The 27247-nt window shown below is 43.0% G+C and overlaps 4 protein-coding genes across 9 annotated transcripts in view; 3 read left to right on the top strand and 1 right to left on the bottom strand.

Moving 5' to 3' along the window:
- Nucleotides 1-6846, top strand: part of clstn3 (calsyntenin 3) — a 24941-nt gene extending 18095 nt beyond the window's left edge. The window contains exons 14-19 of the mRNA XM_084027309.1: nucleotides 2172-2398; nucleotides 2513-2674; nucleotides 3138-3283; nucleotides 3447-3582; nucleotides 4623-4807; nucleotides 4889-6846. Of these exons, the coding sequence (XP_083883435.1) occupies nucleotides 2172-2398; nucleotides 2513-2674; nucleotides 3138-3283; nucleotides 3447-3582; nucleotides 4623-4807; nucleotides 4889-5038 (1006 nt within the window). The 3' untranslated portion in view covers nucleotides 5039-6846. The remainder of the gene's footprint in view (nucleotides 1-2171; nucleotides 2399-2512; nucleotides 2675-3137; nucleotides 3284-3446; nucleotides 3583-4622; nucleotides 4808-4888) is intronic.
- Nucleotides 6847-7567: 721 nt separating this feature from the next.
- Nucleotides 7568-17564, top strand: pex5 (peroxisomal biogenesis factor 5). 3 transcript variants are annotated; one of them, XM_084026485.1, is made up of 17 exons: nucleotides 7568-7757; nucleotides 9733-9889; nucleotides 10011-10049; nucleotides 10209-10326; nucleotides 10415-10561; nucleotides 10783-10867; nucleotides 11213-11303; nucleotides 11570-11692; nucleotides 12783-12896; nucleotides 13262-13345; nucleotides 13594-13713; nucleotides 13853-13996; nucleotides 14149-14219; nucleotides 14561-14782; nucleotides 14874-15039; nucleotides 15134-15291; nucleotides 16319-17564. In XM_084026485.1, exons 2-17 carry the CDS (start codon nucleotides 9776-9778, stop codon nucleotides 16563-16565), a joined length of 2043 nt encoding a protein of 680 aa, XP_083882611.1. In that variant the 5' UTR covers nucleotides 7568-7757; nucleotides 9733-9775; the 3' UTR covers nucleotides 16566-17564. The 3 variants fall into 3 exon arrangements, with proteins under 3 accessions (XP_083882611.1, XP_083882612.1, XP_083882613.1); XM_084026486.1 differs by lacking the exon at nucleotides 12783-12896; XM_084026487.1 differs by lacking the exons at nucleotides 11570-11692; nucleotides 12783-12896 and having other exon boundaries at nucleotides 7569-7757.
- A 576-nt stretch (nucleotides 17565-18140) lies between these two features.
- On the top strand, nucleotides 18141-20584 carry cdca3 (cell division cycle associated 3). Of its 2 annotated transcripts, none has more exons than XM_084027775.1 (6): nucleotides 18141-18246; nucleotides 18670-18820; nucleotides 18894-18996; nucleotides 19088-19993; nucleotides 20070-20137; nucleotides 20317-20584. In XM_084027775.1, exons 2-6 carry the CDS (start codon nucleotides 18689-18691, stop codon nucleotides 20407-20409), a joined length of 1302 nt encoding a protein of 433 aa, XP_083883901.1. In that variant the 5' UTR covers nucleotides 18141-18246; nucleotides 18670-18688; the 3' UTR covers nucleotides 20410-20584. The 2 variants fall into 2 exon arrangements, with proteins under 2 accessions (XP_083883901.1, XP_083883902.1); XM_084027776.1 differs by having other exon boundaries at nucleotides 18167-18246; nucleotides 18666-18820.
- A 124-nt stretch (nucleotides 20585-20708) lies between these two features.
- gnb3a (guanine nucleotide binding protein (G protein), beta polypeptide 3a) lies at nucleotides 20709-26811 on the bottom strand. 3 transcript variants are annotated; one of them, XM_084027777.1, is made up of 9 exons: nucleotides 26618-26811; nucleotides 23810-23929; nucleotides 23483-23628; nucleotides 23210-23273; nucleotides 22754-22916; nucleotides 22580-22646; nucleotides 22298-22499; nucleotides 21980-22196; nucleotides 20709-21804 (listed from the first exon to the last, which is right to left on the bottom strand). In XM_084027777.1, exons 2-9 carry the CDS (start codon nucleotides 23864-23866, stop codon nucleotides 21698-21700), a joined length of 1023 nt encoding a protein of 340 aa, XP_083883903.1. In that variant the 5' UTR covers nucleotides 23867-23929; nucleotides 26618-26811; the 3' UTR covers nucleotides 20709-21697. The 3 variants fall into 3 exon arrangements, with proteins under 3 accessions (XP_083883903.1, XP_083883904.1, XP_083883905.1); XM_084027778.1 differs by lacking the exon at nucleotides 26618-26811 and adding an exon at nucleotides 24867-25006; XM_084027779.1 differs by lacking the exon at nucleotides 26618-26811 and adding an exon at nucleotides 24099-24243.
- Between the last annotated feature and the right edge of the window lie 436 nt (nucleotides 26812-27247).

Here is a 27247-nt window from a genome sequence, read left to right as displayed (position 1 = left end):
AAGGTCAGCGTGAGAGCCACATATTTCAAAAACGTCAATTCTTCCTGAGCTCAGAACAGCAGCCTTGTTTTCAGCTTTGTGATGACACGTTTCCCCGTTAAGAAGGTTTTAAATCATTTAGCGTGAGAAATGTCTCAACCCATAAATGAACATCGTAAAGATTTCATTACATTCATGTGAATGAAGTGGAGTGAAATATACAATATTGAGTCACCATTGAGATGCAGTGGTGTAGATGTAAGGAATGGGAATACTCAAGTAAAGTACAAATTGTACTTAAGTAAAGTACTTCACCTCGACTCTACATAGCATGACCCACTAACACCCTCCCTCGACACCCCCCCCCCCCCCCCCCCCCCCCCGCAAAAAAAAAAAAAAAAAAAAAGGAGACCGTGATGGTTCTGCGTTGGGTTTACGTGTCGAAATGCAATTCAACGCCACACCGGTAAAGGGCGCTATGTTTTTTGTAAAGACTGACCGACCGAGACTCTTGACGTATATCGTCGTTAGCCTCGTTATAGCCTATTTGTTTACTTTCCGGCTTTAAACATCCACTATTTTTCAGAACTTGTGTTTATGAATGGAAACCGGATAGCGGTCTCCAGCGGATGTAGTTAGCGGACCAATCATAGCCAATGCCGCTGCGTTGGTGTTGCGTAGGTGTTGCGTCGCCTCGACGCGCGTCTAGGATTTTTGGGAGGTACACGTCAGGCCCTTGCGTTGGACGTAAGGGGGGTCCGCAAGGACGTAAGGGGTCCGCAAGCCCCCTTGCGTTGTGTCGACGCGGAAGCATAACTTGGCCTTTAGTAGGTATAATGTTACCTTGTTAACCATCTCAGTTGAACGTGTGAGCATGCTAACGCTTACTAATTAGTACTTAACACAAAGTACAGCTGACTGATGGGAATGTCATTAGTTTTGCGGGCAGGGCCGGCCCAAGCCTTTTTTCATGATTTAGAGGCCTTTTTAGATATATCACAAATCACCTATCCTGTGATATTTATCAGAGGGGCCCCATTCAGACATCATAACCCATTTTGTATGATTAAGGGGCCCTCTAAAAAATGTATGTAAAAATAAAACATCTCCACACTTGATTGGAGGCAGCAGCTTATTTTGCTTATGCCCCGGGCCGGCCCTGTTTGCGGGCATTTAGTCAAAAACTAAATTAATATTTTGACCTGAAGTGTGAAAAAGGGAAATGTGCCAGTTTCACACATCAAAGTATCTTTTCAGGTCTCAGGGAGTTCTTATGTGGAGAGATGTTGAACAAAGCCTTTCGTGGCTCCAGAGGGAGCCGTGCAGTCTGATAAATATCCTCAAGTCATGTCTCAGGGACGATGGATGAAAACATTCTGGGAGTCTGAGGAAGAAAGAAGTGAGCTTAGCAGACCTCTGCAGCTTCTCATCTCTGTTTGAGGCTAGCAGCTTGAGGCTACATTAGCTGCTATTTGCATCACACAGTTGAAACTCAGACTAAACTGTAGGGCAGTTGAGTTGCATTGTGGGTAATATCGTTCATAGGACTTCAATGCTAAGTTGCTGCAGTAATCTTTTAAGGGATTGCCAAAACTGTTCTAAATTGCATAAATTCCACAAAGATGGGGTATGTAATCCTGTTCAGAAGCACTTTTTGTTATACTGATTGAAATGGCCCGTCTAATTTCAGAGGGATCAGTACATTATGTCATCAGGAAAAGGAACGGAATCAAACAGAGCTCTGTGGCCACCTTGGGACTGAGAAAACAAACAACCAATCTGCGCCCCTCGCACCGAAGGGCGCGGATTGGTCGGAGTAAAAAAACAATCCGATGCCTTCATGTCTAGTTCTGCACCCGCCCTCCCCGCCTAAGCACGAGTGCACAGCCTTCACGTCTTGCTGATGCCGGAAGAATCAGCTTGGACGGACTCACTGACGGGAGGGGGGGGAGAACTTAGAGGAGGCAGGAGGAGGTGCTATTTTCAAATCTTGCTAGCTCTCTTGCTAGCTTTCCAACATTACATACCCCAGCGTTAAGGGGACTCCAATGTCATCCCCATCTGACATCTGTTGAGATATGTCACTGGCATCCCTACATCCATGTTGCAAGCAAGGCAAAAAAGATGGCAATTTATCGTTTTTGTCTCTGTTTTTCTCTCTGACAACAACACACTTCCTTCCTCCCTGCCAGATGTTTCAACGAGGAGAGCTGCCTGTCCCTCAAGCAGCTGGAAGGGTACCTGGTGGTTCTGCAGCCAGATGCCCCTCAGATCTCTCTGTCTGGGGTCGGCCCTCATCTGGCCCGTCCTGCCCCTGAGTTTGAGGGTCCCCGCGGCGTCCCACTTTTCCCTGAGCTCCGGATCGTCTGTTCTCTGTCTCATGCTGTCAACACGGCTGCACAGGGGATGGAGGGGGGAGGTGAGTCACACATGAAATAACTCCAATGCCACATATATGGACTCATTTCTGGAGATTTGAAATATTTCTCATTTTGTTGAGCACACAGCACTTGCTTACTTGATCCTGTCTTAGCTCTTATGTCCGATGCCGTGGCTCACACTTTGGATGGGTGTGAGGTCCAACCACTGGGGGAGGAGCTAAACCCAGAGAGGGAGGAGCTTCTGGTGGACATGGATGTTGTGCGAGAGAGGGGACTGGAAATCATCAATACTACTGCTTATATTGCCATCACAGGTACATTGCATTGAAGCATTTTGCACATGTTAAAACTTATTTTGTCTGTTTTTGCAAGAAAAGCACCAATTGCAACTTAATAATTACAGATAAACAATGTGAAATATATACCACAAAATATCATGAAATTTGACTACAAAGGCAACTAAACCTCAGAGTTTTGGCTGAAGTGCCTCGACCCTGGAAATGAAGAGAATGCCTTGAAAATGTGAAAAAAAAACAACAACACAGAACATGAATTCATAAAAGACTCAGAATCTCATAGTAGGACGCTGATTTCCAAAATAGGTTTTCGGGGCCTTTAAAACTTGAACACACAATTCAACGCAGTAGATATCTGATGACCAAATATTTAAAGTAATCCATCCGATACAGTCACCCCCACTAATGAACTCTTCTCCTGCTTCTCTCTGCAGTTAGCATCTCAGTTGTGACTCTCTTTTTCGCTCTGTGCTGCCTCTAGGTGCTGAATCCATCTCTGTGTACGAGGACGTCCTCCGTTCAGTCCGCTACCGACTGGCCAAAGGCTCAGCCCGCTTCGAGAGGCGGTTCCGCCTATCCTGCTCTGAGATGAATGGCAGATACACGAGCAACGAGTTGACCCTTGAGGTGAGAAGGAGCATCCTTCACATACAGTAACACCCCCTGGCTCCATAAATGTATTTTAGATATGAGCATGGAAGGTTTGACCTTTTGAGAATTGCATGAAAGTTAGAAATGCGATTATTCAGTTACATATTCTCCCTCTCTGTTTTCCCCCAACTTCCTTCAGGTGAACTTTCTCCACTCTCTGGACAGTCTGTATCACCCATCCCACCTGCTGGCCTCCCAGCAGCAGTTTCTCCACCCGTCTCACCATGCTGGAGAGCTGAGTGGACACACCCTGCCCAATCCACACCGCAACTCAGGTGACATTTCCCTCTCATCAGCTTCTCCTGTTGAGAACAGATGTCACAAAGTGCTTCAAAATAAAGACAAAGACAAAAGAAAGATATAAAATTCAGTCAGAATATAAAAGTGATGGATGAATGAATGGTTGGGGCCAGGGGCGTCACTAGGATTTAAAGAGCATACACAATCTTTGCGCTTGCATCTTTGTAGTCCTGCATTAGAACGACACAACAACCAGTTAGGAAGTCCAGCTAGAAACAAGTTAAATGCACATGGTCTTCTTCCATTCTCTTGTGTTGAACAAGCGTTACTGTCATGTTAACTTTTAGACACATTAAAGCTGCATGCTTAGAACCTGATGATGTAAATGTGTCTTAAAGTGATACCGTATCTAATGACTCTCTCCATTAGATAAACTGCAGGTCTAAAGAATGGACTTTAATTACACCAGTTACTGTCCTGTAGATTGGTCCAATCAGTGTGATTGTGCCAGTAACACAACAACATATGCTGCAATGCACCGGCGAAGAAGGAAAGAAGAGGGCTGCAAGCTAGTAATGAATATAAACTGTTCTGAATTTGAAATACTTTTTATATTCTTTGTTAGACCTCAAGGATACACACATTGAAAACGTAACTTTTGTTTGTTTATAAGAGACACACACACACACAGCCTCAAAGGCCCAAACTTTTTAGCCTGGAGCGAGGAACAACACACAAACCCTTATCAAAAAAGCCCAGAGGCATACTGGTGATAAAGGGCAGCAGCGGAGGTCTGATGCAGGCAGGTAGCTTGCCATGCAGAGCTTTAAATATAATCACAAGACTGTGGAGCCACCCTAAAGAACAGTGTCACACCCCAGAAAATGTTCATTCCTTCATAACCAGAGGTTATGTGGCTTCTAATGAACTCACAGGTATTCAGTAACTGGCTCAGCAAATATTTAAGCTTCACATGGATATTAAAAAGCATCCATGAGAGTGTACACATAGGACATGTCCTTTCAATCTAGTTGAAATATGTCGTTACACTCAATCATCACTTCTTTTGTTACAGTGGTGCCTGGAGCAGCCACCGTCATCATAATGGTGTGTGTGGGTTTCCTGGTTGTCATGGTGATCCTCGGTGTTTTCCGAATCCGCTCCATCCATCGCCGTGGTGAGGATGCTGCAGGCGGGGCTAAGGAGGGTAGCAGCCAATGGGACGACTCTGCTCTCACCATCATCGTCAACCCCATGGAGGTAAAAAACCACATAAGTTATTGATGTGATCGTCATAAATGCCAGAGCCTGTTTTCATCGGCGCTTTGCTCTTTCACATAGACCTATGAGTCTCGTATGGGCATCTCCGCCGACACAGAGGGGGAGGGGGAGGAGGATGAGGAGGTAGCAGAGTCACCTGAAGACGCAAGTGACGACCAGCGAATCATCATCAAGAAGGAGGGGAGGGACGGCAACGCCCGGCGCTACTGAGCCATATGTGTCTCTGCACCAGTTCTCATGGAAACCACCAACCGGCTCACACACTCCAACACTTTTAATATCAACGACTGCTGACACTACTAGTATAAGGAATGTATGCTTACAAACACTACGCACAACACAGTCACTGTAATACTCTCAACACTCAATGCCATATGTGACCTATAGCTAACAACGGGCAGTTGTTCTCCACCTAAATGTTCAATGGCACAATGTATACATTTAATGTAATTTAACCGCCTGAGCAATCCCCACCAAAATTGTTTGTGGTTCACCAGTTCTCAATCACAAGATGGCCATGTGTCTGTATAGTGTAATACCGGTTGAATGAGATGGCTTTTGTTTAAAGAAAAAAAAAGATTGTATTTTATCTTTTATTGTTGAACACAGAATGAAATCTTTACAAAATGAACAATCGGCAACATGCAGGACACAAGCCTTGATCCTAACATGTTCCTTATTAGACTCGGCTTGAGAAGTCTGTGCACAAGCTCTTTTCTCCCTCTTTGCATTCTCTCTTGAAACATTCCTGAAGACGCTGAGATCAGACATTATGGTCACTCTTCATAAAAACTTAAAAAAACAAAAAAACTCCCCGCTTGTTTTGGTATTGTGACTTCTTTAGTGGTTCAACTCTCAACTATATTTTATGTGGAGCTGATGATAAAATGAGAAGATTTAAGGACCATCAACCATGCACTTCACCCTTTACACAGTTGGTACTTGCAATACCCAGATCCAGAGTAAAGACCTCTAGGTGTTGAGTCAGCAGTCTTTGCAAAGTTTCAGCTTGTGCCCCTAAATGATAAAACATCACCATCTACAGTAAACCTGGTGTTACCTCTGACCCCCCACCCTCACAGTGACCACTGGAATGTCTCTAAATGACTCTCACTGCACACTGCTCTTACAATAACTGCAAGTCTACACCTGCAATTACACACAGTCTCACACACACATACACACACTCCATTGTGCTACCCCTGCTGTTTCCAGAATGTCAGCTCAGCTTGGGCAGTTTTGATTGTATTAATTGTAATGAATTTTCTGTACATACAATGAATATTATGTTATTGTTATTACTATTATTATTGTTGCAGCCACTCTTCTCTTTCCCCTCTCTTTGAGAGGGAGCTGATTATGATTTACTTTTTCCATAGTAATCGCCTTTACAGCATCAGAAAACAGTACAATAATAATAATAATAATAATAATAGTAATACTAGTAGTGATAAGGATGATAAGCCCTGGCTTAATGAGTGTCTCTTAATTTGTGTGTAATATTGTTGTAATTTAAGAACTGGTCAATATCTGAATCACAGAAAAAGGAGGGCACATTGTTGTGATACTTAGATACGTCTTTATTCAACTTTCACATTTCCAGGTAATTTTTTCACATTTTCATAACCAAACCTTTGATTTCTTTTCTATTTCACTCCATCCGGTATATTTGGTTCAATAAATGTACAACTGTGTGCTTTTCCTCACCTCCCCCTCTGCCTCCCTGTCTTTTTCGCTCACTCTCCCTCACTCTCCCTCTGTGTCTCTTGCTGTCTGTCTGTGTAGCCTATCAGTGTTCAGTGCTAAACCCGTCAGTAAATAAAGCCTGTCGTTTTTGAGTGTGATGTTAAGAAGGAATAAACATTGCATTGATTAATAACTTATATTATTACTATGTTACTATTGAAACATTACCTGTAATTATTGATACAATGATGACATGGATAATGCTGACTAATTGTTATTGAGAACTGTCAGAAAACATTACAAAATTCATAATAAAAACACTATATGACGTCTCCACGAGAGAGCTTTCTTGTTAGAGTAGATGCTGAAAAAACGTTTAATATTGTAAAACTGTATTTTGAAAGTGAGTTCATATATACAAAATAACCTGGAAGAATAACATGTTTTTAAAAAATGACAATATGTTGATCTTTTCTCGAGTTTAGGCTTATTGTCAATTTATTACAACCATACTGGCTATGCTAATCTAATGCAACAAACTGGGACTGCACATAAGTACATTTTTGAGATACTGGGGTTCCTTTAGTTACTTTACTGTTTAATATAAAAATACAAATCACAACATTCTTTTAAAAACACGTTACAAAAAGCTTCACCCTCACCAGTTCAATAATGTTACCATGTGCTTGAAGTAGTATTCAGGATCCTTGTAAGGCTAACCGAGTACTATACAAAGCAGAATGTACTTAAAGCATCAAAAGTAAAATAGTTGAGTGGCAAAGATTTATATTTGATTAAATATATTTATATTTTACTTATATCGTCTATAAGTATTTGTACATTTTCGGATTGCTGGTTATTACGCCATCTGACCTGGCAACCCCACTCCTGATTTGCTCGACTTTGAACCATAGACATATGTCTATGCTTTGAACCCTGCGCAACATTTATTTACGTAAAACCTTTAACGTTACGTTATCCTATTTTCGCCAGCCGTGGTATAGTCTTACGTAAAACCGTTTGAGAATACGAAGCAGTAGTAACGTTACGCGACAATCCGAGTGATCAGTGCAGGGTTTTGTGGGTCATGGAGGAGGAAGGTAAATAACAGAAGAAGCGTTAATAACGGCTAGTTTGATACGGTTACCGGGAGGTTTGACACTAACTTTACTTGTGGTACGGCTGGAGAGGACGGACCGGAGAGGAGGGACTGTCGTTTCGGCTACAGCAGCAGCTGTCGGTGGTGAGATGATCATCATGCTACCCGTCTACATTCATGCCTCTCTGGCAACATACAACAGGAATGATCTCTGCACTGGCCCTACACTAGCTAGCTAGTAGCGTTGGCTAACGCTAGCTACACGCGCTGCTGTTAAAGGACAAAACGGGCCGTTAAATCTTTAAGTCGTCTCCGTTTGAGTCGCTATTTTACGAACAGCATAATGGCTGCGTTAGAAGAGACACACTGTATCATTTGCCAAGCTAACGTTGCTGTTTGTGACTGACACAGTTAGCGTCGGGCAAAAACAATGGCATCCCCGTCAGTTAACTAGTTTTGACACATGACAGCGGTTTAACGGTTAAAAAGCACCAGGCTGCTCTCAGACGTCCAATATTAAATGTATTGTTGTATTGTTTAATGGTGTATTATTTTAAAGTAAAGTGCATTCTGTGTGAATGTGCGGGGCAAAAACAGCCACCTTCTTCCCAGCAGGCTTGTATGTAACGGTGAAGTGAGCACGTTAGGTGTCATAGTGTCCTGTCTGTGGTAATATGTGTATTAATATCTGTGTCTAATCCTCTTACTTTGACCGTAATCATCATACGGCACAGCAGCTCTTTGAACCAGTGGGACTAAATTGTTCTTAAATGTATAACCTAGATTTCTAAATGTGATTGGCAGTCCACCTGTAGTGGTGGCGAGAACACGCTACAGTAGAATAGAGTGGAGTAGACAGGGAATTGCATTTCATTATTATCTCCATTGTGTATTCCTCCAAGGTGGATAGAGAAGTTGAGGTCTCAGCTGTTCATCCGGTTCATCCTGCATGTAGGTCAGTGAGTTGAGCAGCATAGCTTCCTCTTGGACACCGTATTATTTTCTGGGTTTGCACATCACGACTGAATCATCCTCGTGAGGATTTTTGTGTTGTTTTGCTTTTGGAGGATCAGGTGAGTGAAAGGTGATCAGATAAACGAGGGGCCAACTAAAAATAAAATATCATATTGATGGCATGCCACCAGATCTGGTACTGGTACCAAAATGTCAAATAATTTGTTCAGTACTCTACCACTGGGTTTTCTGCAAAACCCTTCATATCAAGTCACAATTCTAGAGTTAATGTTGTCTCAACACAAGACTTTTGCCTAAAATAGTCTGAAACGGAGATTAAAAAAAATTAAATTAGCAAATATCTCATTGAAGAACAAATAAGATTATCAGAATGTGGTGGCAGCTTTCAGTACTTGACTTGCTCATATTTTGTGGCTATGCTCAGTACCATAGTATCATAGAAGTATTTAGGTTCAATACCAAGCAATGTATGATAGTAATGAAAATGTAAATAGTTTGTGGGTTTTTTTGGTTTTCGGTTATCACAATATAATGCTAATAGCTTTATATGAGGTCTTTTTTGTTGTCGCAATGACTGCAGTGCATGTAGTTAACACCTAAAGTCCTCTGAATTTACCAGTCGAGCTGAGTGAAATGCGCAGTGAATGCCTCTGCCTGCCTGGCCAACACATCCACATTATTATTGGTTCACTCTTAATCAGGAAGTGACACGGAAAACGGCAGATGGAGCTTCATTTTGGTTATGTGACATTGTGAGACGATCTGAGCAGTTTGGACACGTTGGAGATGTCCAATATTTTAAGTCATTGAAAATCATTATTTGGACCTCCAATTTTCTCCAGATAAAAAGCAAACGTCATTGTTGACGGTGATTTTATCTGTGCAGAATGCTTAATTTTGTTTTTAGATCATTTGCTGTGGGGCCTGACCTGTTGTCATGCTCATTTGGGATTTTAACCCAATACTGTGCAGCTTTCTTTATTTTTTTTTAAGAAAGGTTGGATCTCACTATTGAGAGATCCAATGGTGTTTTTAACTTTGACTGAATAATTTAAAAATATGATTCATTTTCTTGAATGCAGGTTGTATTTTGTGTAAATTGCCAAAACTCATCTCCTCACTCATCTTTTCATTCTCTTCTTAGTTCTCAGGTGGTCTGATTGGGTTTGCCTCATCCTTGTGTTGCCATGGCGATGAGGGAGTTGGTTGAGGCAGAATGTGGGGGAGCCAATCCCCTCATGAAGTTGACCAGTCACATGACCAAGGAAGGGGGCGCATGGCGGCACCGCTCAACACCTACAGTGAGTAATTTGAACACAACCATTAGTAGTTTCCTACAATGTGCACGTTTCAGTGTTATCATGACACGTCTGGTCATGTGTTGTTCTATTACTTCATTTTTTCTCCTTCTTGCTATCTCAGATTCCCCCCTCTCCCATTGAAATTGCAACTGAAGAAGAGGTCAGCACTCATATTCCTTTCCATATTCAGCACATTGTGTTGGTGTGCTGTATACTGTTTAGTTAAAATGTGTGAAGAAATTACAGGTGTGTAGCTCTGTGTATACTGGTTGCAAATATAGTCTCTTAAAAAGTAGAATAACATTTGTTTCTGCTGCAGCTGGTGAATGAGTTCCTTCAGGCACCCCCCCGACCCCCACACACATTTGACATGGGTCAGCTGTTGGAAGAAATGCAGCAGATTGACCAGCAGAGCTATAGACAAGCTCCACAGAGAGGTATGTATATTTTTTAGTGTTTGTGTGGCTTAGGCTTACGTCAAACTGTTTTCAGCATTTGAATCATTGCATATTGTGATGGTCATAGCTCCCGATGTGGCAGCGCTGGCCCTCTCTGGTGATTGGACGGCCGAGTTCCTCTCAGGTCCTGACTCTGCCCCTGCGCCGGGACTCATTGCTCTTGGTGATGCTGCAGATGCTGATTGGACGAAAGAATTTATTGCAGAGGCTGCAGGTAGCTCAAGTTTGTTGTAGTGTCTTTTTGCTCTCCTGTGGTTCACTCCTGACACACACTTTGCTTAATAAGCACTCCGTCTTTCTGGAGCCATCATCACTCCTTACATGTCATCAACCTTAACTGACATCAGAGCAAACATGCCTTGGATAAATTGGTTTAGTTTTGCATTGTGTGTACTTTTTACAATTTATCCACTGTGTTGTTGTTTTTTTCTCCAGATCCTGGACGCTGGGCCGAGGAGTATCTGGAGCAGTCAGAAGAGAAATTGTGGCTGGGAGACCTGGGAGACAAGGAGAATGAATGGTTAGAACAGGACATGGATGGAGAGCGTTGAAAGTTTACAGATGAAACATTAATCAAGTAAATCGCTACTTCAGGCACAATGCAAATAACGTGAAGCAAATGCAAGACTAAATGAACATAGGTAGCCAATGGACAGCAGGTCTGAACCCTGATAATGTTGTTCAGACTTGCCTTGATGTCTAATCATCAACATAATGCACTCGCCTCAAAAGGCTGACCTGTACAGCCTTCATCCTGAATTGAGTTGTTCCAGCAGACATGTGCAGAATGACATAGAATGATTTGTTCTAATGGTACAACTCCTTACAGTATGACATGAACATTTTCTTCTGGTTTTTGTGACAGGACAAAGGAGTATCAACCAGGGGAGGAGCTGAAGCAGACGGCCAGTGAGCTCATCGCAAAGGTTGATGACCCAAAGTTACAAAACACTGAGGTGAGCAGTGTGTTCATGTCCATGTCCATCATTCATCGGATCATTTATCCTCTATCACCATATCCTTTCTCTTTTTCTTTAACATCTTTGTAGAGTAGTTCCTTGGGAGCATAGTGCACTGGTAATGTTGACTAAAGTTTCATTGTGGTTTTTCAAGGTTATTGTCTTAGTTTGGAACAAAACTAGCAGTTTATTTGTATAAATCTGATAGATTAGTGATGGTAAAATCTATTTCTTGTTGTCATTTTTTGTCCATTGTTGTGTAGTTCCTACGATTCATTAGGCAGATTGGCGAGGGCAGTGTGACAGTGGAGAGCAGAACAGACAAACAGCTCAAAGATAAAGCTCAGGCCGAGGAGGCTCAGAACTGGGCCTCCAACCTCAACCAGGTACGAGTCACATCCAACGTGAGAGGGGATGGTTGCAACTGGGAACACATTGGGGAGGCACATTGGTTCACTTTTGCACAGTATAGACTATGCCTTGTGACTCATTACCCCAGTATCTGACGCAGAGTAACATTTTCCACCAACATAACCAAAAGCAGCCGCTGCACTCCCTGTAATATGAAGCTCATGGCTGCACAGCATTGCAGATGGAATTTGTTCAGCAATGAGAGGTCTTCTGACTATCTGCTGCTCTCCTTATGCGTTAACTTTTTAAAGTGCACAATCAAACTCTAATTATTCCCACTTTGACTCTGTTTTTACTGAGGTTGTAAATTATTACTTTGACTTCATCCAGTTGAGGCAGAAAAAGGCTAGTGCCAGATTTTGGGTTTGAAGCAGACATTCCCCTGTCCATTTCTGCCGAGAAAAGAAAGAAAATGATCAAAAGTCAGATCATTGTGGGGAAAAAATACTCACAAATTGATGATATGAGTCAAAATTGTGAGATCATAAGTCAACATTTTGTATTACTTTGTCATAATATATTTTTACTGAGGACATTAATAATTTCGATGTGGTAGCTGAAGAGATTATGTGAAATAGTTTTAAGTTTTGCAGAAAGTCTAAATCTAAATGTTTTATTTTTGACTTAATGGTTAAAACTTGTGACTTGAGAATTTTGATTTAGTAAATTAAAATGTTGATTTATAATCCCATAATTATGACTTTATGAATTTTTACATATCTCATTCTTCCTTTTGACTTTTTAAAAATCCTATTTCTTATCCTGGCAGAAATTGTCATTGGTATTCTACTGTGCATGTGTAGCTCTCAGTCCTGTTTATGATAAATATCTGCTCACCATGGCTCCCACTAACTCTGTCATGTACTTCTCCCATTGTTTGACCCACCTTCGAACTCTCGGCTTGCCATTCCCTCAATTAACCGTCACTCATCTATTCCTCCTACTTCTTAAAATGATTCCCACTCTGCCCACCCCACCAAAACAAATCCTCCTCGCCAACCGCTCCCTACTCCTCAAAACATTGCCCCATTTCCCACTACCACCCCTCCTCGCCTCCTGCCATAGTTCTTGACGGAGACAGGGGGAGGGAGTCTTCCCTTGGAACCCCCAGAGAACAATGAGAAGATTGAGAAAGTTAAGGCTAAACAAGCAGAGCACTGGGCCAAGGTCATCAGGCAGGTAGGACCTCTGTGGTCGTGGCAGTGATAGGTTTGACATTTTTAGCTGCAGTTATTGCTACATTTATGTTTTGCCACTAGTGCTGTAGAGTTTTGTTTGTGAGACACTCGGCATTTAATTATTTTGCTGCTGTTGAGTGATTTTTTTTTTTGTATCTGATTAATTAACTAGGAGTTCATTAGGAAGAACTGTAAGAAAGGTGTAGGAGAAAATGAGCCTTTTCTGTGTTGTATTTCATCTCCTTTCCATTCACGTCCCTTTCTGGTTTTCCTTTATGTCCCCATCCTCAGCTCTAATGACACATTGCATAGCCAGCACGTGATGACTCAGGTCTACCGCTGTCGTTGCTCTTTATTGCTCTTCAGGTGTCACAGGACTCAGCTGAAGCCTGGGTAGATGAATTTGCCACATCAGGACCTGATTTCCAACAAGCTAAAGCTGCAGTGGAGGTGAGACAAGAATCAATTCCCACTTAAACTCTTTAAACCAAGCTAAAGTACTGAATATTAAAAGCAAGCTGTGGTTGAAGCATGTGTTCAAAGAACAAACCACCATTTTCCTTTTTTTACTCAAGTTATGCGACAACACACCATCAATACACTCTTGTCTGCCCTAAAGGTCACATGTGTCTATAATAGAGCATGCTATATGATGAAGGAGACTGTGAAGTAACAACGTGTATTTGTCATGTTGTCAGAGTGATGTGGATTTCTGGGAGAAGCTGCAGCAGGAGTGGGAGGAGATGGCTAAAAGGGATGCAGAGAGCCACCCCTGGCTCTCTGACTTCGATCAGCTACTCAGCACTTCTTATGACAAGGTAGCCTTCAACTTCCTCAGAACAGGCTGAGAAGTACATCCCTTTATATGTTTGAGGATAACAGCATCTTTGCATATACAGCTATACTTGATGTCTAACAGAGAAGCCTTCTCTTCATGTCTCTCCGTGTTTGTCCCAGGGATATCAGTTTGAAGAGGACAACCCCTACCTATCCAACCCAGACCCTCTCTCAGAGGGAATGAAGAGGATGGAAGCAGGGGACATCCCTGGTGCTGTACGCTTCTTTGAGAGTGCTGTACAAAGAGAACCAGATAACCAGCTGGTGAGGCTTTGTTTGCGTTTTTCAGTCTTTCACAGTCTTATGAATAAATAAAAGCAATCCAAAAAGTGTCCTTACCTGTACCCTTACCCATGTTCGTCTCCCCACAGAAGGCAGACACTGGTGTGTTTACATTTAATTTCATTTCATTGCAGGCTTGGCAATATCTGGGAACCTGTCAGGCAGAGAACGAGCAGGAATTTGCTGCCATTAGCGCCCTCCGCAGGTTGGAATTCAGAATTGCAAAATGCTAGTTTAAACTCTCACTTAGGATGCTTTTTGCATACTTTTCTTTGCACACATTGTTTGGAAATTGTAAATGTTATCATACTCTGAATAAGTCTGAATGAGAAAATCGATTCCATTCTGTTACTTAATCAATATGAGTGTAAAGTGTAAATCTCCCACTCAGGTTTGTGTCTGTAGTGTCTGTTTCCTTTTGCCATAAATGTTAATACTAAAATCAGACCCCATTAATTAAGTGTTTGATCATTTCTAACATTTGCTTTCTCAGCTAAACACCCATCTCATTGTCATTGTTACTTTTGACCTTTCTTCTTTCTGTAGATGTATAGAGCTGAAGAACGACAACCTGACTGCTCTGATGGCGTTGGCTGTCAGTTTCACCAACGAATCGCTGCACAGGCAGGCCTGTGAGACTCTCCGTGATTGGCTAAAGCACAATCCAATATACCGTTCTGTATGGGAGCAGAATGAGAGCGAACGCCAACAAGACGGTGCAAGAGAAAAGGAGAAGGAGAGGGAGAGGTTCGGGTCACTGCTGCCAGAGTGAGCATCACACAAGTCTGTGATTCAGATCATATATCAGTCTGTCATATATTGTATTAACTTTGTCTTATAACTCTTTGACCCTTCCCAGATCTTTGTTTACGGATGTTCAGTCCCTGTTCCTGCAAGCTGCCAACTCTGACCCCGCCCAGGTGGACCCCCAGCTGCAGTGTGGACTGGGCGTTCTCTTCAACCTCAGCGGAGAGTACGACAAGGCGGTGGACTGTTTCAGTGCTGCTCTGTCTGTCACACCACAGGTCCATGTTCACACCACAGGTTCATGTTCAATGCCTGTCTTTACACTGGATTCTCTCTGTTCTGACCTCCCCCTCCCCCCTCTGTCTCCATCAGGACTACCTGTTGTGGAATAAGTTGGGTGCTACACTTGCCAATGGAAGCCGTTCAGAGGAGGCTGTGGCCGCCTACAGGAGAGCTCTGGAGCTACAGCCCGGTTTCATACGCAGTCGCTACAATTTGGGAATAAGTTGTGTCAATTTAGGAGCACACAGGTGAGGGAGGACGGCTTTGGTTTGCACATTCGTATTTTGTTAACTACTTACTGTTGCATAAGTCCGATGATTTGAAAGTGTAGGAATATGTTGCTGTAATGATTATAGATACACAAAGGCTAAAAAAATAAGGGAACGTTTCTGATAAACATGAGCTAATTGTTGTGTAAAATGGGTGAAAGGAACATTATCGTCAGACTAAAGGTGAAGTGTGTTTTATTATTCGATTTAAAGATGTAGTTGTTTTGATTAAGCACTTATTTGCTAGTTTCAAATTCAATGCCGCCTTATTACCATTGTGTTACTTTTGATTTGACTTCATTGTTTTTTTTTTATCGTATTATATCTGGTATAATTCAATTAAATGTTATTTATATAGCCCAAAATCAAACATTTGCCTCAGAGGGCTTTACAATCTGTACAGCATACGACATCCTCTGTGGCTGGAGGAAAAAGTCCCTGAAGAGGAATCCCTCTCACAGGATGGGCAGAACTGCAATAGATGTCATGTGTACAGAGTTAACAACAAAAGCTAATGTAGTATAATATATAACCTGACAAACACTAGTGCAATGCAATTATTTCACTTCCACTAGATGGCAACAACAGTTCTATAAAATACACTCAGATGACAGTTTATTAGGGACACTTATCTAAAGATCTAGATCTGTTTGATGAAGCGGCTCTCAAATTTAAGCCCTTTTTATGAATGAATAAAAAAAAGTGTCTCAGAGATGTGATGATTTAACTTTATGTCATTTGGGAGGCTGCAGTCTGTAGTGCTGTTGAGCTGTTGCCTTATACTGAGTGGTGTGGCGGGTGTGTCCACCCCATTTATTTATCAGAAGTTAGATCAAAACGTGTCTTAATTTGATTATTGCATTTTATATATTCTATTACGCCAATTATTATCTCATTGGGGTTAAAGTAATTGGGAAACTGCGTTAATATATTCAGATGAATATCAGAAACTCATATAAATGTTAATTTAGCTAAAATAGTTTTCTTTCTTTTTCTTCTTCATCAGAGAGGCAGTGGAACACTTCCTTGAAGCTCTTTCTCTACAGCGCCAAGCTGCCGGGGATGGAGCGAGAGCTGCAAGGGGGCCTGGAGGCGCCGCTGCCACCATGATGTCTGACAACATCTGGTCCACCTTGCGCATGGCTCTCAGCATGATGGGAGAGAGCCCTCTGTATGCTGCAGCAGACCGTCGGGACTTGGACACATTGCTGGCTCACTTCTGCCAGAGAGAGGTGGAAGGTGGGACTAAATGAAGGCCAGCCGGAGGACGGCATATTGAGTGTGAGTGTGTTTCGCTGCAAGGTAAATGTTTGGGGGACTGAATGAAGCGGAGAGGAAGCAGAGTGGTCCAGTTATAGAGGAAAAGGACGAGGATGACACTGTGAATTCTCCACCATCCGAGAGGCATCATGTTGGTCATGTGACTTCCATCAAATGTTGCAGTATTAGGCTCTACGTGGAAGACGCAGCCAGCAGCAATACAGTCACATCGCTGTATTTTACATGTTTGACGGTTGGAACATCCTCATACTCTGTTGATCTGGAGAACTGGGTTTAATAAAATGTCACTTTTGTTGTTGATTTGAAATATGTTCTCAATGATGAAAGTAAAAGATGATGAATGATGATGATGATGATGATGATGATGATGATGATGATGAATGCGGTGTGGACGGTTATGTTTATCATTACACTCGATGCTCTCACAGTCCTTCTTAACAGCAGGTGGTAAGTTGAACTGTGTACTCACTACAGTTATGTACATTGAAGGTACAATGTTGCTGTGACATTGAAAAGAGTACTCCCAGGAGAACTATTAGACTGGTCCAGAGTACAGACACTTAGTGCTACAGTGGCTTTTTTTATACTTTATTTAATTTTTTTAGTAATCAGTTATCATCCAGATAATGAACTGACAACCAGCGGGACTGTTACTGTTATAGCAAGGGGTGTGTGTGTGTGTGTGTGTACAGTATGTGTGTGTTTAGGGTCGGTTGGGGGACAATCGTGCATCTGATCAGATCATTTAATTGTAAAATCATTGAGAATTATGTCTCTGGGCTCCTACCTGCTCGCTCTTTTTCGTATCACGCTTGTAAAACAATTTGCTTCATTGTAAAATAACGCTATATGCCATATTGTGTATTGTAACATTATTGTTGCACTATAATTGTGTTCAGGCTAGTTGTATCCTGACTACAATGTTTAATATAATATTCAGCAATAAAGCTTTGATTCCAAAAGGTGACTTTCTTTTCTGAATGGCTGACATAAAAAGCTGTGGAGAGCAGAGAGCTGTGAAAAAAATTGTTTTTCTCCATTGCATACACACAAAAATGCAAGCACACTTCCATTATTACAACTTACGATGTGTTACACCCATGATTACAACTTAACACTGCGATTGTTGTGGTGACACTGAAGTCTTCATATTTAAATTAATTTCTGCTAAAAGAAGGGGAAAAAATACTACTTTTGTTTTCCAAGACGCATTTGCATGTGCGAAAAAGTTCACAATGAATCATTGTGCTTTGTTCTCCCGAGTCTCGCTTTATTAAATCGGATATTTCATTCTCGGGCCGTTTGATTGTGGAGATGTATACTTCATGAATATAATCGCTCGACGTAGCATTTCATTTTTCTCCTCCACACGTGACAAAAACAAAACATGCATTCAAATTTCGAAAATACGTTATCTGTATGACACCACGCCTAGTTCAGGTCGCCGCTCTCTAAACCAATCAGCGTCAAGGAAGTGGGAGAACGCGCGCTGATTGGTACGTTTAAAAATAACACGCACGCAACTTCCGCCATTTAAATGTTTTAAAACGACTTCAGGTTGCCCTGCTCATCACAAGTGTGGACTGTGTGAAAGTGAGAAAGTGAGAAGGAGTTTAGCAACACGCCCGATCAACTGTCTTTGTCTTGTGTGAGGTAAGCCAGAGAATGTACTAGAAAGTGTGCACCTTGGTTAATGTAAGTTAACATTGTCTACTTTCTATCTAAATAATTACTAATCCACGTACGTTACACTCTCATTAGCTCATACATTATCTAACGGGGAAACCTCACGCTATCTGAATTTAGCTCAGCTAGCTTGTTGTTTACGTGCTAGTTATTTATTGTTCGGCTGACTGGTTTGCCTCGTTATTGGACGTAGCGATGCTAGTAAACAACATGCTACATTGAAAGTCATGTATCCCTGCACTACGTTAAACGTATCTGTATTTTATACTACTATACTGTGTGCCTACGTAGATGGTATTGTTTTGCCATCTGCGTTTGTTCCTTCTCTTGCTTTCATTCTTTTGCGCTGCTAGACATGAATGTGTTGTGTTCTATCTGTCTGTGAGCCAGGTAACGTTAAATACAAGTCATGGGAGCCAGTGAGAGTAAAATGATTGTGTCTGCACCATCAAAACCTGAAACGGCAATCAAAAACAGCCGAGTCATTGATCTGATGGATCCACGCTCTCCTTCGACAGCAATCGATCGGACCCCCGTCCAGGTAGGTTGCCTGGCAGACGTACTGTAAGCTTTAGCATTTAAAACAAGTTAACTGTACCAAATATTTGTCCTAGGTTGGTGGGCTTGGGTCCAAAATTGAGTGCCCACTGGCATTCACTGATCCCCGCTCCCCTACGATTGGCATCAGCCGCACGCCTGTCAGAGAAGTCATGAGAGGTAACAGTCTGGTAACAAATTAACTTGTAGCTTGGCTTTTCTCACCTGCAAAATGTGTTGTAACATGATGTCCCTGCATCTGCCCCAACAGCGACAGTTGGCTCCTTTGCCCGCCGCCTGGGCTTGCTATCGCGCAATGAGACTGAAGGCAAAGTCCCCGAAGCCCCTCAGAAATGCTTCATTGATGATGTGGAGGAGGAGGATGGTGAAGAGCTGTCTTCAACTGAGCCCCTCTTGGCTCCGCAGCCCTCCCTAACCTTGGGCTCACTGGCTGAGCATGCTAACCTCTTGGCCACCCCTCTGCAGCCCCCTCGGCATAGTGTGGGAGAACAGAGTCCCTTTATGCTTCTTGAGAAGCCCCAAGTGGAGGTGGAATTAGAAACGGAGGCAGACATTAGCCTGGAGGAGGCTGAAGAAGCAAGGGAGTCTCCTCTTCACAAGAGACTGAGCATGAGCCTGATAACTTGCCATGAAGGGGAAACCTCATCCCGGGTCTTTGCTGAGGTGCATTGTGCCAGTACTTCATCCCCAGAGCCTAGTGCAGAAGAGGAGCCACTTAGTAATGGTGCAGATCATTCCTATGCCCTTCCTTCTATCACTGTCCAACCAGAGTCCCCCATTGAGCCTTCCATCCCCACTGATGGTTCCCCAGCTCAGGTTTACCCTGCACAGTTGGAGAAAGCAGAGACATCATCTGAGGAAACCAAAGAGCCTCTTGAAGAATGTTCTTCCCCTTCTGCACCAGAGCCACCAACTGTCCCCAACCCAGAGCAGCCACAGCTCAGCACTGGCATCCGCTGCCCCACCTTTGACTCGAAGAGCCCCAGTCAGGTGGTTTTCAAGCCACAGTGGTTGGGAAAAGGCTTTGGCACGGCTGGGCGAAGAGCTAGAGGAGTGCAGGCTGGGAAAGGGGGCTCTTCTCCTCTTGCTGTCCGTTTGGCCGTGAAGAAAGTAACCAATGAGAACAAGCGACAGTCTGGAAAACTGAAGCAGAATGGTGTGTAGAAACTTTGTGGCTTCTCATTATCTATGATGAAAAGATGCTGTGTCTTGACGTTTTCATTCTTTTCAAGGAACTGAAGGGCGTTCCCCACTGCAGATTCTTAAAGGGACCAACTCACCCCGGGACCAACGTGCTCAGGTATTCTATACAAGCATGCACTCTCTGCTTATGATGCTTGTGCTCCTTTAATTGAAAGTTAAATTGAACCTATATTGACTTTTTAAGGTGGAGTTGACTTAATTTAGTCTTCCTAAAGTGAAGTCTAACACGCAAAGTAAATCGGTTGCTGAGGTAACGTGACCTTCCTCGCTTTCCAGATGAAGCTGAAGGTGTCCACCCCAGATAAGCAGAGGCTCGGACAGATTGACCGCCGAGTGCTGGCAGTCTCTTTGGATAAGGAGAACAGATGATTCACTGCAGCAACATGTTCACAATCCTGCCAGTTTGGTCTCTCAAAAGTTGCTTTTATGTGTACAGCTTTCTTAAAATGATTGTTGTCCTGTGTATATGAGTTTTATTACTTATTTTCTATCCTGTTTTCTCCTTGTAAATAAAAAATAAAATTATTTGTATTCATACTTTCAATACTTGCATTGGATGGAATTTAAAATAGAAACCAAACGATGACTGAAGTCAGCATCTCATGAATTGACAGTAAAGACTTGTGTAATTCAGAATCCCATGTTTATTAGACAGTCTTTGAGAAAGGTAGTATTTGCTTATTTTGCACAGCGTGTATCCAGTGGCAGAAAAGAGACTGTCCAAACTCTATTCAACTGTCCTCAGTGTTTACCTTCTACCATGCTGAGGACAAAGTAAAGTGAATACAGATTCAGATGTATTGCTCATATGCACATAATAGCCGTTATCATCCATCTAACACTCGTACAAAAAGTCCTGTCCTGAGACAAATGGGGTCATCTTTTTTTGTAAGTGCTTAGTGAACCATGAAAGCCATTTCTATTGTCCCATCTGTCAGTGCAACAGTTTGCCCAAAGCACTTTTCAGGTCTAGCTACAGAGGGGGGGGGGGGCCCAAAATCCAGCTAAATATCGTCCATCAATCACATACAAAACAACTCAAACACTAATGTAGACACCTGCAAACTAGAACTCCATTTTAATTACAGTTAGAAAATGAAAAGAAAAGTAAATGTAAGCATCTAGGGGATCTACCGAAACAAAGAACAAACAGTCTGAAACAAAAAATGCAAATGCTCATATTCATATGACATAACTTATGCGTTGATATAAAACAGCACATTATTATAGCTAACTCACCTACACAGGCTGTAACACCTATTCAATTCTATCTCATCCAGTGTGCTACCATTTCTATTTGGCAATTGTTCTCATTGGGTGACCTCTGAATTGCTGCGATAAATGTGCATATGTCATCGTTATTTTAACCGCAATATGATTAACTATTAAGAGGAATTATCTTTAACTGAGACCCCCCACCCGTAAATCCCCCCATAACGTGAGAAGAAAGTTGAGAGCGTGATGTGAGAGGAGAAAATCTTCACATTACAACCCCTCTCTAACATTAGATAGGACTTGGCACAATTAAAATACCCTCTTCTTGCCCTATGTGCCCCCCCCCCCCCCCCCCCCCCCCATTCCTATTTCATTTCTCTCCTTCACTTTCTCCCAGGCAGATATTCACTGCTCTCTTTCTGCTCGCCGCTGAGGAACAGCCTCAGTTCCATATCTTGAGGAAGCTGTCCCAGGATCCTGTGCAACACGCCATCCCGTCTGAGGACACTCCGATACAGCTCACTCTGTTGTCATGACCCGCCAGCACTCCTGCACCATGGCACAGAGGGACAATCAGAAGGAAAACCATGCAAAGTACTGCTGGAAAGATGCTACAGCCATGAATCAGACACAGAACGCCCCATCCCCTATCAGGAGTCATGGACGCTTTAAAATGAGTTTCTAAACTCACTTTTTAACGGATCTATTCTTCCCCTGTACTCACCCACTCTCTCCGATTTCAGTGTGTCCCAGATGTTGACATTGAAGTCATCATAGCCAGCCAGTAACAGGCGTCCGGACAGGGAGGGGGCCAGGGAGGTCACCCCGCACATGATGGTGGAGTCCTGGTAGGTGATGAGCTCCTGGTCGGCTCGCAGGTCGTAAAGCTTACAGGTGGCATCATCGGACCCAGTTATCACTGCGTTACCGTTGGGGAAGAACTGGAAGGAAGAGAAGCGATTAGAAACCAGGCCTCCTTTGAGCAAAACAAAAAGGCAGAGCTCAGATACAGAAGGGAGGTGGACATCTTCTTCTTCCTCACCCCAATTGCGTTGATGTCACTCTCATGGCCTCCAAAAGTCTGTCTGCACTGGGCCTCCCTGATGTCCCACAGCTTGGCCGTGAAGTCACACGCCCCTGAGATGAAAAACTTGAAGTCTGGGGACACGGCCAGGGACATGCAGTCTCCCTGGTGTCCTGCAAAGACGGTCTTCTGGGTCCCTGTCTCAATGTCCCATAATACACTAGAAGGAGAATATTTCTGTTGTAACTACAGTGATAATGTTTTTATATTCTAGTTCAGTTCATCATACTATATTCTTACCAAGTGCAGTCTCCAGAGCTGGTGATGATCTCACTGTCGCTGAGGAACCGACAGCACGACAGGTAACCTGGGCAACCAAAGAAATACCATGTGAGGAGCAGTGCAAGCGGATAAATACTAATTCAACTCGTCCAACGTAAGAGCATCAGTGACGTCCAAGCTGCGTCGTCCTACCTGTGTGCGCCGCCAGCTCACGCATGACCTTGACATTTCCATCCTTGCCCTTGAGGTTGTAGATGGAGCACATGTTGTCCAGACCACCACAAGCCACTAGGTTCCCCGAAGGTGCATAGGCACAAGTCATCACCCAGGAGGACTTGAGAGGGATGGCATTCACCTGCAGACACAGATGACAGTGAAACACTTCATCCACCCAAATGTGCTTGGATCACCCTCACTGAACGTGTGACACCCTGAGCAGCCTCCAAAACACATTTTCTTAATCAGCTTCTGAGTATAAGCAACAGGGTCCTACATGAACACAACATTCTCTGCCAAAGTTTTGAAACATTTTGTTTACGTTACATAGGTGTCTGGTCACGATGACCATTTCACCTCTGATTGTTGCTTATTTAGGTGTTAATATTTCAAGTTTTATAGAACTTTCAGGATCTTACAGTGGATTCCTACCTTGTTGGTTGTAATGCTGTCCCACACGATGAGTTTTCCATCTTGTGAGGCGCTGACACACAGCCTGGTGGTGTTACAATGATAGCGATAAAATAAGAGACAGACAAACGTTCAGCTGAAAAATGTGCAATACTTCACAGATCCAATTTACCAATCAGAATTGCATTTCTTGGCTCTCCTCACTCTAACTGTGTGCTACATTTAATAGAAACCTAAATCTGATCTTGGAGGTGAAACGAAGCAGCATTTGTGTACAACATGGTGTGTATTTACGTGGAGTCAGCGCCCCAGTGCATAGCGTAGATCTTGGCAAGGTGACCCCTTAGTGTTTTCCTGGTCTTCAACTGGACACGCCCCACCACGGCGATCCCAACTGCTACTTCTTGCAGTGTGGAGTCCTGCATCACCTTACGAGCTGCCTGGGGAGCAGATACAAACACAGGTTGTCAAGGTTACTGCCAGTATCGATCTAAGATGAGGTCATAGATAATGTCTTCAGGTCAAAGTGAAAAGCAAAGCCACACAATGACAATGATAAATACTGTGATTAGCAAAAAAGTTCATCCCAGATGGTGTGGATAGTGATCTATTACTACTGACAGTGATCTGGTCTTTGAGACTGTCTGCCTCCTTTCGCAATTGCTCCATTTCACCCATGGCGATGGTTGTTAGGCACTGTCACCAATGGAGACAGGAGAGATGGCAGGAAAACTGATAATCCTGAAATGAAGAAGAAGAAGAAGAAGAAGAAGAGAGAAAGGGAGACAACAAAAAAACAGAATTTAGTTACTAAGAAACCATTCAAGAAAACAACAAAACTGGAAACCATCTGTGCGTATACTTTCCAGTAATAGCCTTCCCTGTACAAATACTAATGCTGGAACTTTACCTGGATCGCTTTTAGTCCTCCCCAGCTCTAGTCTCCAAGTAAGTGCTATTTTGCAAGTCAAACTGGCCCCACATCTACTTTGCAAATGATCATAAACAGGCAGGAGCACACACAGAAACCCACAGGAACAAACCTACACATTCATTCATGCACACACACGCGCGCACACACACACACACACACACACACACACACACACACACACACACACACACACACGCAGACTGCATGAATATTCAAGCATGACATTAACAGTGAAAGTATTTGCTCTTCAGATGATGTGACACCTATCGAGTGCACACGTCCTCACCCCGAATGTACACACACAAACCAGTATGTCCTGTAACTATGTCATCAGTGCTCCAGCTCCCAGCCAGTCACCTCTCACTTCTCCACAAACTCACAGCCAACGACAGGTGCTTTGTGCCATTTAAACACTCCGGTGAGCTCTCAACTTATGTTGATGGCTATTGAATTTGGTAATGTCATGATTAAATGAGCGATGTTTAGCAGTGAAACAATCACCTAATGGGGCAAACGCACACAGTGTGACAAATGTAATCAAGGCAAAAGTGGAAAAGGCAGAGTCACGAGGCTGATTTTACAGCTTTGTCTGAAGAGACATGATACTAAGTTCAATATAACCCACCTCAATAACAACCACCACCACCACCTGCTGCTGCTGCTGTACACATCCACATATCACAAATGGCTTTTCTCTCCCGTGAGAAACAAATCACCACGATGTTATATCCTTTGTTATCTTACCTTGAAAACTGATAGGAGGGAATACTTGCGTTGCTCTTATTGTATGCGTGCCTGCAGCAATCTCTCTCTCTTTCACTATTCGAATGAGTGTCCCTGTCAAAACACATGACCAAGTGGATTTGCCTCTAATTTGTTTGAAGTGAAAAGGAGAGGAAGGGAGTGAAGGAGGGAGTGACTCTGTAAAAGGAAAAGATTTGCTTTAATTGTTTGCCACTTGGCTTTATCGCTTGTCTTTCTGTAAAGGGAATGGAAGGATGGCCTGAAATGTGTTGAAATACCATTAAAGTGCTGATTTACGGCCTTTCTAGTAGTGCCTCAAACACCTCGGCAGCGACAGCGTGGGTGTCCTGCCTTAAACTGCCGGTGGCTACATTGTAACAGGGGATTTAAGGCTTTTGTCCCAGATGGTGAATTGCTTCGATAATGAGTGTTGTAATGAATGCTTGAGTGTTTTAGTCATGCTACTCCCCTTTTGCCATTCTGTTCTGGGACCCTGCCATTGTTCCATGTGATTAAATGACAGCTAGAGCTCACTGGATGGTGAAGTGCATTAACGCGGTAGAGAGAAGAGGAGGCACAGGGAGGAGAGGGGGAGGAGGAGGGGAGGAAGGGAGGCGGAGGGTAAGAGGCGAGGCAGGAGAGTGAGTTTAAATCCTACTGGCTGAGATTTTAAAGGGAAGCCTTTTGAATCAAATCTGCTCTCATCCGATTACTGACTGCTCTTTGCATCTGGATAAGAGATGGAGAAAGGGATGTGGGGGCAGATAGTGGGATGAGAATGAGGGAGGGGGGCAGATGGAGGATGCGGGGGACTGGTGAGAATGGAAGCGTGTGAAAGGTGGAGTCCTTTTTGCCATCACTGGGCCTTGAACTTGAGTCTGACCAGTTTTCCTCTACCTCAGCGGAGAGCTCCTGACTAGTACTTAACGACAAATCATGACCGTAGAACATGGATGTAGGTCGATGCCTGATAACTGGTATATTTCCTGTTAGCCTGTCGACACTAAGCTAACACACAGGGCTTTGTGGTATTTTGCCACATTGTTTATACTGCGATAGCTAACTGTTTAGTATCTCCTGGTAAGCTGTTGTGGAAAATGTAGTAAATCAATATCGACAATTGATTTATGGTATTAGTTTATGTGATTGTTGCATCACATTTTTGTCAGACATTTGAATCCATTATCAGTTTCTTCACAAAATACTGTCTATAAATAAATATAAAAGAGTTTGTCCGTACAGCTTAAGCATAGTGTAAAATATCAAGCTGTTGTCTCTCTTGTTAAAAGTATATTTAAATAAAGTATTGTGACTTTTTTCACTGAATTTCACACCAGGCATGATATATCTACACAAACAACCTCACATCGTTTCATCATGCACGTTATGGCTGACAGCATTATGAACTACATGACAAACAGAATTCGATTTTTGTCGGATTATGATTCTACACCACAAAGCAGCGTTGTGTGTTGATCCTGTGTAAATCCCCTGCTGTGTGTAGCCTACCATTAACACAAGATAAAACATGGAAATGCATCAAATATGTCCACGTACATTTGAATGGCATCTCCATAATAGATCTATACATTCTTTAGCATATGACGACGCAACAAGCTGTAAAATCACATCCGTAAATGATATTAGAATTGTGCTGAACTTTTTCATATTTATGTTTAAGGATAGGCTATATGATCATGCTTCAGGATTTGACCAAATGATTAAAGATGTCTTTTCACTCTTCCACTCACCAGTTAGGAGTCTTCTCTCAGGTGTTTGGGCAGATGGTTATTCACTCTTCCTCCAGCGGCGTCCCTTTGGTCGTTGTCATAAGTTCAGCCCGCCTGTTACTACACTTTCTCCCGCTCATTCACTTTTGGTATCACACACAGCAGGATATTCCTCCGTCACTCACTCTCTCCACTGCTCCTATGAGGAACAGATGAGGATTGAAGGGATGAAGGGAGATCAGCGATGAGGGGATAAACCCTGGGATGGACAGAGAGTGTTGGGGGGGGGGGGGGGGGGCAGAAAGGGAGAGGAGACAGTGGGGGAAACCAAACAAGGTGCAGAGCTTGGTTATGGGGTCACGAGACTTAAGCTGGGGTGAATCCGAATCAAAAACTGAAGAGATGGAAACCGCGGAGGGGAGGGAGGAAGAAGAGAGATAGGCGACCTGGGAACATGGCTTTTTATGGTGCTGAGGTAGACTTTAAAAGATCTATGACTGGCAGCAGGAGGGTTTGTGTTTTGTAAACCCGAGGTGAAGCTAATTTTAGAAAGTTTATGGGCATAGAGGGAGACTGCCAGAGCAGAGATCAGACTGCATCGTGGTGATATAGAGAATAACTGCATGACCCAGAAGAGAGGTCTCTGGTATT

This window comes from Eutrigla gurnardus (genome assembly GCF_963514095.1).
Source record: "Eutrigla gurnardus genome assembly, chromosome: 14".
Classification (NCBI taxonomy): Eukaryota; Metazoa; Chordata; class Actinopteri; order Perciformes; family Triglidae; genus Eutrigla; species Eutrigla gurnardus.
The sequence above is the reverse complement of the archived record's forward strand: the minus strand, read 5'-3'. Positions and strand labels throughout refer to the sequence as shown.